At 39.0% G+C, this 13,797-nt stretch overlaps 2 protein-coding genes across 3 annotated transcripts; both read right to left on the bottom strand.

Moving 5' to 3' along the window:
- Window positions 1-438: 438 nt before the first annotated feature.
- Window positions 439-6,953, bottom strand: LOC146363374 (perforin-1-like). Of its 2 annotated transcripts, XM_084919705.1 has the most exons (3): window positions 6,405-6,953; window positions 5,259-5,349; window positions 439-1,160 (listed from the first exon to the last, which is right to left on the bottom strand). In XM_084919705.1, exon 3 carries the CDS (start codon window positions 1,144-1,146, stop codon window positions 757-759), a length of 390 nt encoding a protein of 129 aa, XP_084775831.1. In that variant the 5' UTR covers window positions 1,147-1,160; window positions 5,259-5,349; window positions 6,405-6,953; the 3' UTR covers window positions 439-756. The 2 variants fall into 2 exon arrangements, with proteins under 2 accessions (XP_084775831.1, XP_084775832.1); XM_084919706.1 differs by lacking the exons at window positions 5,259-5,349; window positions 6,405-6,953 and adding an exon at window positions 2,531-5,171.
- A 355-nt stretch (window positions 6,954-7,308) lies between these two features.
- LOC146363375 (uncharacterized) lies at window positions 7,309-8,202 on the bottom strand. Its single transcript, XM_084919707.1, has 3 exons — window positions 7,825-8,202; window positions 7,621-7,738; window positions 7,309-7,489 (listed from the first exon to the last, which is right to left on the bottom strand). The coding sequence occupies exons 1-3, from the start codon at window positions 7,924-7,926 to the stop codon at window positions 7,332-7,334; spliced, it is 378 nt and encodes a 125-aa protein (XP_084775833.1). The 5' UTR covers window positions 7,927-8,202; the 3' UTR covers window positions 7,309-7,331.
- Window positions 8,203-13,797: the final 5,595 nt, after the last annotated feature.

Genomic DNA, 13,797 nt, shown 5'->3' on the forward strand with positions numbered 1-13,797 from the left:
ATGTCCACTTTCCTGTCAGTCTTCACTGTCCCTTTTTATAAAGCCATAAAAAGGACAAAAAGAATTGTCCCAGTTTCTGGAACCTCAGAGGGGGAATGTGAACCAGGAGGGGACTGGGGGCTTTGATGTTTCACTCCAGAATTAGGTTTTTTTAACCATTCAGAGGTGGATTTGTTGGTGTGTTTTTGATCATTGCCCTGTTGCACAAGTTTGCTTAAGCTTCAAGGCACAAACCGATGGTCAGGCATTCTTAAAGTGACTTATTATTAATTCCATGTATGTATACGAACATACAGTCACTTCATGTTTCATTCAATTTATCCTAGTAACCATAGGCTTATTCTCATATAAACATTAATTTCAACATAACTTCTTTTTAATTCAAATGGATATAAATATTTTTTCTCTTTAAAAATCTATTTGTCAGTCACAATATTCTCAATATGTGTCTTTTATTAAATCATACATGTCAGACATTCTCTGAATATTTGCTTAGTCATTCTTTTATTTTTTTCATGTTTTCATTGCAAGAAACTTTATTTCAATTGGTGAAACAAGGCAACAAGGACTGAAGTGTAGTAGAAAAACTTTACAGGTTTTAAGAGGTTTAATATTTTTGGTTAATGTGAGCGTGATCAAAACCCTGAAAATGGATTTCAGATCTACTATAACAGTCTACATTGTTAAGCTGTGGTAAATGAAGGCTGCCTATGGACATCAGATGTCATACAAATCTCTGCATGCCTACTGATTGTTTCAACCAAGAGTATAAGTGTAATGGAGAGTCCCGCCTTTGGTCAGGAAGCAGTCATGCTGATAGGTTCCCACCTTGAGCTTCCTTTTGCAGACTCCCAGCAAATCATCAAAGACCAAGTCCAAGTCATAAACCTTGAGGGTCAGCGTGTCATTTTCCTTAGCTTTGAAATAGGAGAATTCCTCTTCCCACCAGGGGTTTGCGTCATTGTAGCGAACAGATGTTTTACCCAGAGAAGTAAAACCAGAGGACAACTTGACATAGGCATCTGTGGTTAACAGGACAACGGTGGGAAGATCAGTCGCTCGCAGATTATACACCTTGAGTTGGGCTTCGACCATGATTGAACTGCACATGAGCAGCAAAAGGACGAGGGGCACACTAGAGTCCATGGCTTTGCTGGAGGCTGTGGAGAAGGAAAAGTAGATTTACATTTTAACCAGGATACCTGGATCGACACAGTCAGCCTTGTGAGGGTCTATTTTATATTAGATGGAACACATTTATGCAATCCTCAGCATTGTCTACATATATATTCTCTGTGGCTATTGCAGTGAACGGTGTTCCTGAGTCTGTACAGACATTTTCACTAAACAACTGTGTATGTTTTTAATGCAGTGCTCCAGGGTCATTGAGTGGTTTATCAAGCACATTGTATTGTTATCCCACCTGTTTACTCAAACCCGCCTCCCTGCACAGATTTTATAACCATGTCAACTCTCTTCTCCTTTACTTCTCTCATAACTACTTCACAGTAGACTCCACTCTTAAAATTAAATGCATCTATTGGTAACAGTAAAACTGAGTGATCCACTTCCACTAGCCAGTAGTTTGGAAACAGCAAAGTAAGCCACCATTACAACCTTTACAACCTTTACAGTCAACATAACAAAAAAGTATATAAAATCACAAATACCTAACATCAGATTGGTATTGGAGGACAAAAGCTGCAATACTTTGTGCACATACATGTCGTCACTGTCGGTGCCAAAAAGCTCACAGTATCATTCACTGACTGAGCCCTCAGGTTTCAAGGTAATGTGTGCAAAAAGATTAGTGTGCTAACAGCTGGTGTTGTTTGGACTGTGTTTCTGTTCACTTTGGTGTTATTGCATACTTTATGAATGGGGTCTTTTCCATAAATGTGACCGACACTGATGAAAGGATGAAAAGCTCAAGAATCTCTATGTAAAAATACAACAACAACAACAACAAAAAACGTTAACCAGTTCAGGGTCTAATATAGTATTTGTAATGAATATTTTATGTAGGAAAATAAAAAGGCAGCAGATTAATTTAAGGAAAATGTTTAACACAATGTGGTAATAAAATGAACTCAGTCATGTGAAATACTACAAATGAAAAGGCTTAATTCACCACACAATGTGATCAGATTATTATTAAAACATACAGTGGGAGCAAAAAATATGGGAAACAATTTAACTGTTTAAATAGATCTAAATGATAAATTGAAGACAATTGAAAATATTCTTCATGAATTCATTTTTTATCCAGTTTTTGGGTCTTTACCTGATTACACTGACCATCATTACAATTTTTCAAAGCAAAATGTTTTATGTTGTTTTCACATTATAAAACAGTTACGGCATGATCTAACTCATCTGGGAATTATGAGTTTGGATCCATCTTAGTAAATCAGAGGGTCACAAATGGATTTTAGAGCACATGTTATTCTGATTGGATTAGAAGAAGGAAAACGTTACACTGTAGACTTTTAATTTGAGCAGAAAGCAAGAAGCAGTTCTAAACTCTTACCTGTAGCTTGGTCTTGTCTCTCGCCACGTTACCTGCTGTTCAGGATGTTTTAGAGGCTGACTTATCAGCTTTATGTCAACAATACACTGGCCACACAACCTGCTCAACTCCCATGATTATATAATATGTCCCAATTGGAACATCTGCTTATGGTGTCTTGTTTGGCCACCTTCTCCAAACTCTCAGAGTGCTGTAAAACCGTGTCACATACAACTTGTTGCATAGGCCACTGTAAGGATCACTTGCTGTCACTTGATCCTCCTTAGCTGTTAGTTTTCAGTGTGCAGGGCAGTACAGTTTGTTTGTTTTTACAGTCTAGGTATGCATGTGAGGAAGTAAAAAAGACAAAATATTTTAACAGCCAGGCTGAAGCTGATTTTGTGAAGAGTGAATAGTGGATTTAAATGCTGACAAAATGGAACGTGGAAAGTAACTTGAATAAACCAAAAACAAGCCTTTATTGTGGCTGATACCAAAACACAAGAAACAAGGCGAGGTAAATATCCTTCATGGTCCAACCTATCCCAGAATTCATAGTGAGCCATCCGTCCACAACCATGTGCCCTAAGATGCTGAGTCTGTTAGTCCGATCCAGAACTTGTCCTCCAAATCCAGCATTTTGTATCTTATTTTTTCAACCAGGAATTCCTAAAGGGAAATTTTGATTAAAATTACAGCAACGTTTTATACCTGCTCCTCCGTGCTGTCTATCTTAACCAGGTCCCCCCTTTCAGCTCTGCAATCGTCTCTACTCTTGCTCCAGGACAACTTCCTGGTGGATAAATAATAGCAGGTTTCCCTATGTTGCTCCCAGCCTTCTTCACATCTTAGAAAGGACTCATCTTTGAGGGAATGCAGCAAAGAAGAATTTACTGTTCATATTTGTAGGAGTTGGAGACAGGAGTGAAAATGTGCATTTAATAATAATAATAACAATAATAATGATAGCTGTGTCTCAGAAGGTTAAATTTCACTGATGGTCACCAGTGTTGGGACTAACGAGTTATTATGCCAAAATCAGGAACGCGTTAGTCGTTACTGGGAATTAGATAGGCTCGTTACTTGTTACTTCGTGTGGTGGCTATCGCGGAGCTTCCACAGATTCAGTAACATTAGCAAGTGGTGGAGGCCAGCAGGTGGATGAGGGAAAGTGGACGCAGAAGGAAAAGAGACCCGAGGCAGCCGCCGGTCCAAGTGTGAACTGAACTTCAGGTAAGAAGTTATGACCTGCAGTCTATCTGGGTCAGATATAAACCAAGTTTAGGTGGAGTTTATTTTCGTTATTCTGACTTCTTCCGTACTGCGTACTAGCTAGCATGACGGAGTTTCTATACAGCTGGGTGGGTGCTATGAAGTTAATGATGTTAAACTTTATTTTGTTCATAAGTTATTAGAGTTAACAACCGTCCAGTCTGGTATTCAGAGAAAATATTACGCGTTTCGTATTGAGGTGAAAAGGAACAGTTTGTCCCGTAATTCAGCTACAATGAAAAAGGCACAAAGCTGGAGTTATTCTGTGTCTTTGCTGCACAGCTGCCTCTTCTTCTTTCATTCTCCCCCCTCCCTCTCCTGTTTCTACTTCAATCATGAAAACTGATCAATGATCAGCTGATTGGCTTTTCTCTCTTGTTTGTTTATCGCCCACTTTGTGCCATAAAGAGGAAACTAGCCGATGTCGCGTTAAACAACAGCAGCATGTTTAAGCTTGATCAGCTGTTGTTAGAATTTATTTAATATTAATTTCTAGTATCAGCTGATGTTTGCTGGAGCCACAGCTGTAAAAGCTGCTGGTCATGATATCGGTTTGGTTATCTGGTGAGAGGGAAACATGAAGATGAAACCAGGTGATGTCCTTACTGAATCATCAGAGCTGAACAGGTGATGGAGAAACAGGTTTACCTTTTAGGTGACATGAATGAGTTGAAGGGAAGTTATGAACTGTTTCTGAGAGACAAATAACACCAGGATCCTTTTCTAAGTAGCTGACAGCTGGTAACTGTGCAGGGGCGGATCTAGCAAAGTTTTGCCAGGGGGGCAGGTAGGGCATTAACAGGGAGAGGTGGGCACAAGGAAATACTTTTCTTTCTTATTCTCATTTAAAATGTCTCGCTTTTAAAAAATAATTGTCTGAGTCTTACAACAAACGATTGATGCTTTATGAGTTTTCCTATAATGGCGGGCCGGTCTCTAGTCAAAATCCCCGGGCCAATTTTTTTGTCCCAGTCCAGCTCTGTATGCAGTTCATCTGCAGTCTGGTGTTGCCTACATCTTCCTATTCAGAAGGCAGAATTTCAGAGTTCTGAGTACAATCGAAAGCACCACGACTGCAGTTTTTGTGTTGGATGTAAAAGGCGCACATGACGCTGTGACGTAGGCTAGAATCATGGCAGCAGTCAATGACGGTCCAGGCGTGGGATTTCTCTTGTGGAAATATGCACATTATCTTTTCCTTTGTATTGGTAGGTGGCACAGTGCACTTGTGGCAAGTAAGCAAGCTAGAAGACTGGCAAAGTTATGGAAGAAACACATTAACAAGAGAATTCTGAGTAAAATCAAAGTTACTTTCCCTAGTAACTAGTTACTTTGAAAGTAACGAGTAACTTGAAGTAACTGAGTTACTTTTGATAGAAGTAACTAAGCTACTAATTTAAAGTAACTTACCCAACACTGATGGTCACACAGTTCAAGGTTAATATAATGCTGCAGTGTAGGAGCTCCATATTCTTACCTATAGGAGAGTTGTTTTTTTTGTTTTTTTACAGTTTCCAGCTTCAGTTCAAGGTTTCTGAGGGTTCCCATGGTTCTTATGAGTGCAAATTCTAGGAAAATTTAAAATAAGAAACACATACATGCCAGTAACAGTTAAGGTTTCACTTAATCTTTGTAAAAAAAAAAATAAAAAATACAAATACAAAAATACTGCTTATTTTCATGGCTGGGGCAGACTGGGTTATTTTATGCCTTTTTTTTTTTTTTTTAATTTTTCCTGTGGTGGTTCTGAGTTCAAGAGTGGAGCGCAATGCATTATCAGGGACTGTAACATCTAGTCCTTTTACTGAATCTTTTATCAATCTGTCTTTTGACGCTCATATTAAATCTGTGACCCGCTCCTGCTTCTTTCATTTAAGAAATATTGCCAAACGTAGGTCTATTGTCTCCAAAGCTGAACTGGAGATGCTTGTCCACGCCTTCATCACCTCCTGGTTAGACTATTGTAACGCACTCTTTTCCTGTCTGTCTAAGGCTTCCTTAAATCCCCTCCAAGCAGTCAAAAAGCTGCAGCAAGATTTAATACAGTAATAACTTCTCCCATATCACTCCCATGTTAAAATCCTTGCACTGGCTTCCAGTTTGGTACAGATATAAGTTTAAAATCCTCACTTTTACATTTATGTAAGGTGAGGCCCCCACCTATATCAATGAGCTTCTTCAACCCTACTCTACAAAGTGGATTCTTAGATCCACTGATAGTGGTCTTCTATCTATTCCATGGACCTGTTTAAAAAAGGAAAGGGGATTGCGCTTTTCAAACCCTAGCTCCAATGCTGTGGAACAATTTACCTCCCCCGCTCTGTGGCTTCTTTTAAAAAACAGCTTAAAACACAGGCATTGGGGTAATAGGGTAATGCCTTGGCAGCAATGGCGCCTGTGTTTGGCTTTGCCGCTGCTGCTACAGCTCGTTGGAGGAGACAGTGTAGTTTTTCACTGTCGTCACTTGTCGTTTGCAATATACTTTTTGCTCTTTTGTATTCTGACGTTTCTTCTGCTGCTTTAATTTATGATCGGGATACACTGTTAAACATCAAAGACTCAATGGAGATCTACTGTGACAGCTACAGAAAAACTTTTCCTCCTCCTCTGGAGTGTTCCGCACCTGACTGCGTGCTACTGTGCACAACCCGCGGCATTTCCACCCTCAAGAGACGAAAAAGGGGAACGAGGGCCGGCGTCCAGGTGAAACGGAGAAGGTACCGGAGGCTAGCTGCTTGGCTGTGGGGTGACTCTCGGTGCCTGCGACCAGTTCCTCTCCTGTCGTTTGCTGGGGATGTTACGCCGCCGCCTGGGACCCGAGCCCCATGGCTCGAAAGCAGTTTGCTCACTCTGTGTCCGTCATCCATTTTCCGTTTTGCTGGTGACAGCTACGTCTGCTCATCGATCAAGGTTTTTCCCAACTCTGGAGTCGCCGCCCTCCCCGGCAGGTCCACGGGTTTGCACAGGTGTTTAATTCAAGTACCGCTGCAGTCAGCTGTGGTTTCCGCAGATAAACCGTCATCAATTCGGTTCGCCCTGCTTAACGTTCGCTCTATAACGAACAAATCATTTATTCTAAATGATCTTTTTATTAAAGAGTCTCTAGATTTTATGTGTCTGACTGAGACGTGGCAGCAAAATAAGGATTATGTCTAGTGATGGGCAGATGAAGCTTCATGAAGCACTGAAGCTTTTCATCCAATTGGTTCACCCCAGCACAAAGCTTCTTGAAGCTTCATTTGCTCTAGTAGGACACCTACTGGATGTAAAAATATTAGTTGGCATGAATTTGAAGAGTGTGGCCTTTTGCACACAGCCTGTAAATGTCAACAACAAAAGGAGTGTGTAAAACATCTATATTGTAGTGATGCAGTATACTGTGTATATTTATACTGGCAGTATGGAAAATGATTATTTGGAAATGCTTAAAATGGAAATGATCATTTACTGTGAGGTGAGGTGTGGTTGGGGTGTGGACAGTAGTTGTGCTTTTGTAACGTTGAGGTATGGACAGCTACACACTGCCTGTTCACATTTTATTCTGTAAAAACTAAATTTTCACTGCTTTTATGACCTTTTTAGTGGGGAGAACATAGCTAGGATTTAATGATTTAACAAATCTTTTAAATCCTTTATCCTCCACAATGCTAAATGGCTGGGAGTCCTCAATCACCATACTAACCAGGTCTTCATCTATTTGAGATTGTTCTGAGGAAAGACAATAAAGACAAAGCACAAATATAAATATCACACACGTAACTTATAACAGTTGTATAATATTGTTATATCATTTAGTAACATTACTTCTTGCTATATTATCATTGCATTTGATGGCTCACCTGGTCTTGCTCCACAATCGGTGTTCCCCTTATTCTCATGCAAAGCTCTGTAGTGCCTAAGCATGGATGAGGTGTTGTTGTTATATCCCAGCTCCCTGGCACATAGCAAACACTTCACCTTGTACAAAAGTAAAGAAAGCTTAACATAAATTGTATTGCACCATCAGTATTATGAAAATACATCTTCTGTAGAGATTTACATACCTTGTTGGGAGGAATAAGATCAAAATGTTCCCACACAGGGGAGGACATCCTCCTCTTCTTAGCCAGCTCCATTCTCTCCTGACTTTCTCTCCTCACTCTCATAAACCTCCAAACTGTCTCCAAACTCTCACTAACCGCAACTCTCCATCAAACACCCACATTTTTGAATGAAGTCTGAGGGGTTTATATCGCTGTCATATCTCGCGGCAAAGTTCGAACCACTTCATGAACCAGTCACGTGGTACAGCCGGGCAGCGAGGCTTCGGACGTCATCATTTTCAGCTCCTCCCATAAATGAAGCAAGCCTCGATACGCGCATCGCGGAAACGCCCCCTCAATTACTCGACACAAGCTTCGAAGCCTCGATACAGAACGTCACATCACTAATTATGTCCACTTGAATGAAATCTGCCCGTCTGGCTGTTCTGTCATTGGAACTCCGCGTCTTTTAGGACGTGGTGGAGGACTTCCTGCTGTTTACCAGGACAGACTCCTATGCAAACTGGTGACCTCGGACTTCTTTTCTTCATTTGAGTCACAGATGATGAAGGTCGGTTCTCTGAAAACCTTTTACTGTATTTTAATCTATCGACCTCCTGGACCTGCTGGGGTCTTTCTAACTGAATTTAACGACCTTCTGACATCGATCATTAAACTGGAGAAGGTTGTAATATTGGGAGACTTAAACCTTCATATTGATGACGCTTCCTGTAACACTGCTGCTGAGCTCATCACTATCACTGAGTCTTTTAACTTTAAGCAGCATGTTTCTGGCCCCACACATACAAAGGGCCACACTCTTGATCTTGTTTTCTCCCTGGGTTTAAATATACATGATGTATGTGTGGAAGATGTCCATGTGAGTGACCATAGTTGTATATTCTTTAATTTGTCATTTTACGTGGATCCTTCACCTCCTAAATTGATGATCCAAAGGCGGATTATAAACCAGGATGCTGCTAGAAGGTTTTCTGCCATGTTTGTCCCTCGCATGGCTCAAAATGATATGGATTCACTTATTTTGTCTTTTAACAATCAATGTAACTCTATTTTAGATACGGTGGCACCTCTGAAACTAAATGTTGTCCATTCTTCAAATTTCTGTCCTTGGATAAATGAAAGTATTCGAAATTTTAGGAGATATTGTCGCAAATTAGAACGTTTATGGAAGGCTTCCAAGCTTGAGGTCCATAGGGTACATCTCAAGGAATCAATTTTCTCACTTAACGACATGATAAAAAATGCCAGAACGGAATATTTTGCTAATCTAATAGCTTCAAAAAAGAAAAATCCCAGAGTATTGTTTGATACAATTAAAAACATTGTCTCTCCTGATATTCCTCATGTACCAGTCTATACTAAATCTGATTGTAATGACTTTTTAAACTATTTTGTTAATAAGGTCGCTGCTGTCAGGTCTAATATTTCTCCATCATCCTCTCAGTATCACACTGACACATTGCTTACCTCTGATACCTGGTCCTCTTTTACTCCTGCTACCTTACAGGACATCAGTGCTCTGCTTGGTCGAATGAAACTGACTTCAAGCCACCTTGATGTACTTCCTCCATCATTTTTCATTAGTGTGTTTGATTCTATTGGCCCCTGTATTCTGGAAATAATTAATACTTCTCTTTATACTGGCTCAGTTCCCAGCTATTTTAAACAAGCTATTGTTGAACCAATATTAAAGAAACCACATTTGGACCCATCTCTTCCAAGCAGTTACAGGCCAATATCAAAATTACCATTGGTGTCAAAGATCTTGGAAAAAACAGTTGCAGAACAACTTAACAACTTTTTGGAAAAGAACAATGTTCTGGACATTTTCCAGTCTGGTTTCCGCAAATTGCACTCCACTGAAACCGCTTTGCTTAAAGTGTCTAGTGACATTCTGATGGCAGCAGACTCTGGAGAGTACACTGTTCTGGTTATGTTGGATCTCAGCTCTGCTTTTGATACTGTTGATCACAGCATCATGATAAATAGGCTGAAAGACTTGTTTGGGATTACTGGTGTTGTTTTAAAATGGTTTATGTCGTATCTATCTGAGAGATCCTTTACTGTCTGTATAAATCATGTGCTGTCGGAAACATCAGTTCTGCCTTCTGGGGTACCTCAAGGATCTGTTTTAGGTCCTATTCTCTTTTTGCTGTATATACTCCCTCTAGGCCACATTATCAGACGTTACAATAATATTTCTTATCATCTCTATGCTGATGACATTCAGTTGTACTGTTCTTTCAAAGCTTCTGAGTTGTATAAATTGTCTTGTTTAAATAATTGTCTGTCAGAAATCAAACAATGGTTAAATGACAATTTCCTTCAGTTAAATGCAGATAAAACAGAAACTTTGATTATTGCACCTGATCACATGCTCTCAGAAATTAGGCAGCATATCAGTTTTTTAGACCCTTCATTTCAGTCAAGTCTCAGAAACTTAGGTGTTATATTTGACAGTTCAATGTCTCTTGAGAAACACTCTAAACAACTTGTCCGGAACTGTTTTTATCATCGAAGAAACATTTCAAAACTCAGACTACTGGTGTCAAAGGCAGAACTTGAGATGATTATTCATGCTTTTATCTCTTCTCGTTTGGATTATTGTAACGGTCTTTTTACGTGTCTCAACAAATCAGCTCTGGATCGCCTTCAGTCTGTACAGAATGCAGCGGCAAGACTTTTAACTGGTACAAACAAGAGGTCACACATTACTCCAGTTTTGGCTTCTCTTCATTGGTTGCCTGTAAATTTTAGGGTTCATTTTAAAATTTTAGTTGTAACTTTTAGAGCTCTGCACGGTGAAGCTCCCCAGTATATCTCTGACCTGCTGAAACCTCATGCTTCATCCCGAGCACTTAGGTCTTCAAGTCAGAGGCTACTGGTGGTCCCACGTACTAGGTTTAAAACACGTGGGGATCGGGCTTTTCAGGCACTGGCACCTAGGCTGTGGAACTCTCTGCCGTTGTCTTTACGCTGTCGAGACTCTACTGACTCCTTTAAAAAGCAGCTGAAGACATTTTTATACAAACGGGCTTTTAATTAATTTTAACTTGTATGTCTGATCTTATTGTAAAGCACTTTGTGATTTTTATCTGTGAAATGTGCTATATAAATAAATTTTACTTACTTACTTACTTACTTAATATGTTGTTTTATTTGATCTGCTTTTGTACCTTTTATATTGTTGTATTGTTTGTGTTTGATATGCTTTTACATTTTCATGTGAAGCACTTTGTTATAGTTTCTTGTCTTAAAAAGTGCTATATAAATAAATTTTACTTACTTACTATTCAACTCAAGCAGCTGAACTTGTAGGATTAACAGATGCATGTTAAATGATTTAAAATCAACAAGTCACCACATAGATATACACTAACGGTCAAAAGTTTGAACTCAACTTCTCATTTAATGTTTTTATATTATTTTTACTACTTTCTACATAGTAGAAACATTTATTTATTGTCAAGGTTTTCACTTCCTTTCTTGTGATCACTCTGAAACACTTAAACCCTACATTGGAACATGAAAAAATAAACACAATGAGAAGAAATGTCACGTTATTTGTTTATGTAATTATGTATTAGTTTTTCTGCGCATGCAGATCCTGTAGCATCAACAAGGTCTATAGTGGTAATGATAATATTCACAGCAAGGGTGTCGATGCTTGAGGAAAACTGCTGTCATAGTATGCAGAAGCAGACTGTAGGAATTTGGAAAGAGGACCCAAAATGCAGACACAAAAGAAACATGGAACCAAAATGTGGGTATTAACAAAAAGCGAGCAGTTTTAATGAGGCTGGTAAAAAAAAAAAAAAAAAGGTATAAAGAAAGGGCAAGGCAAATTGAAAAAAAACTAACATTAACCTAAACTGGGTGAACTAAAAAAAACAACATGAAAACCTGGACATGAACCTCAGAAACATGGCGTAGAGAACATGATGTGAACAACAGACGACCTGACAAAGAATGAACAGAAACACACAGACCAAATACACACAAGGGTGATTAGGGGGAAGTGGAAACACATGGGGAAACAGCTGACACTAATCTGACATAACGAGACAAAGGAAGCAAAGCTGACTACACTGACATGGGACACAGACCTTCAAAATAAAACAGGAAACAGAATGGAAAGCAGTCATGACAATACAACTTCACAACATAGACAAGAAGACAAGAAACATGACAGACTAACACAGAAGACCTAAGTGAGACATAAATAAACTAAACTAAAGGCAACCAAAAGATAATCCAATTACTCAACATGATAAAGGAATAACTTAAGAACTCAAAACGTAAACTGAAAAGTTTACTGTTATTTTAGTTTTGTTATTTTACCAGGTATCTAGAATTACGTATCATTATGTATTGACAAAACACAACTGACATTTTCTGCCATAACAACAACTCATTTCTTATGGAGTTCTTATAGTAGGTTTTTCTTTCTTTCTTTCTGATGACCACTCAGATCTCACTGAAGCTCTGTGAAGCTTTCTTCACTGTGACATCCCCCATGAGGATGTTGGTTTTCTTCTCTGAACTAATGCCGTATGCTCTGTCTAGGCTCCACCTCCTCTGTCCTGATTCGTTGCTGCTCACAGAATCCGCCTAATTGCCAATCAGCAGAGTACTATATAATGCTTGTGGAGCTGTGTTTCTGGGCCCTTTGGCCATTTTGATTGCCATACTTGTGCAGGCATGCGTGCCTTTTTGACTTGTATGTGCTTTTTTTGTGTTTCCATGTTCAGACTGCCTGTAGGGGAGAGTTGCCTTTTGTTGTGATTCCCTATTTTCTCCTGTTTATGTGTTGTTAGGTAGGTTATGGTTATAGGTTGTATATTTTGTTTTCTTTGGAGTTAGGTAAGTTCCTAACTTTTCATATCAGGGATGTTTTGTTTGTTATGTTGGCCTTGGCTCTCCCTGAAGTTAATCTTCAGTCTGAACTAGAACTGAACTAGAATTTCTAGCAAGAAATAAACCTTTTAAACTGTCATCTTGGCTCCTCCTTCACTATTTACCTTTATGTTAGTCCCTCCTAACCCCTAGACTAGCCTGGGGACGTAACATTCACATTCCTGTTGATTTAATGTCCATTAATATTCTTACCTTCCATTTAGCTCTGTGGTCAGCTCATTGTGATAAGCCTTCAGTAAGTTAGTCCAACTGGCAGTCTAGCACTTCATATTTTACTACGTCTTTTAAAAAGACTGGAAGCATGAAGACTCACTGTAAATGTTTCCTCACTCCTTTGTTCAGGCTTTCAGAAAGAGCAGCTGTATTCAAGGCTCAATTTAAAGAATGGGGAAGAGGTTTATTCAGTTTTTTTGTTTCCTCTTCTTGTAGACACACTAATAATAGTTTTTTATTTTTCTTAGAAACACGTGTGTGTGTGTGTGTGTGTGTGTGTGTGTGTGTGTGTGTGAGAGAGAGAGAGTGTGTGATCATTTTCTAAAAAAGGTCTTTGATTTGTTTCATTTTCACTTCAGACGTCAAAAGTTGTCAGCACACCAACATTTTACAGCTTTATTGTAAAAGTTCTGTTACTTGGTTAATTAAGAGAGGGGCAAAGAGCATCATGTATTGACTAAATAAAACCCTGACTCCAAGGTGTTCTTATTAATACACAGATGATGTTTTATTCCAATTTACACTTTGCACATCTCATTATGATTCCTTTTATCTGACTGAAGCTCCTTCTTCATCTTTCTATTTTCAAGTTGTAGTCTGTGTTGCTTTGTGGGGGTATTAAAGATGTTGACTTCAGACTCTGAAGAACTCCGAAGAACAAAGTGGTGGGTTTTTGTTTTTTTTAGAATTTTAAAAGAATTGGAGGAGGCTTCATCCACAGTCAGGTTGTGTAAGAATAATTGATTAAAATTTGGGTCACATGTGACGTTTTGTCTATTTTTATTTCATTTATTTGAGGCTTGATTTCAAACTTGTTTACTGAGTTAAAAAGGAATACAGGCA

The sequence above is a fragment of the Perissodus microlepis genome, chromosome 22 (assembly GCF_051167445.1).
Source record: "Perissodus microlepis isolate ML-2025 ecotype Zambia chromosome 22, ASM5116744v1, whole genome shotgun sequence".
NCBI classification, from domain to species: domain Eukaryota; kingdom Metazoa; phylum Chordata; class Actinopteri; order Cichliformes; family Cichlidae; genus Perissodus; species Perissodus microlepis.

Bases quoted from the DNA above. Each gene is read 5' to 3' on its own strand.
- LOC146363374 (XM_084919705.1), bottom strand. From the start codon at position 1,146: ATGGACTCTAGTGTGCCCCTCGTCCTTTTGCTGCTCATGTGCAGTTCA.
- LOC146363375 (XM_084919707.1), bottom strand. From the start codon at position 7,926: ATGAGAGTGAGGAGAGAAAGTCAGGAGAGAATGGAGCTGGCTAAGAAG. The intron at 7,739-7,824 runs GTATGTAAATCT...CTTTTGTACAAG, and splicing joins ATCTTATTCCTCCCAACAAG to GTGAAGTGTTTGCTATGTGC. The intron at 7,490-7,620 runs GTGAGCCATCAA...GTCTTTCCTCAG, and splicing joins CGATTGTGGAGCAAGACCAG to AACAATCTCAAATAGATGAA.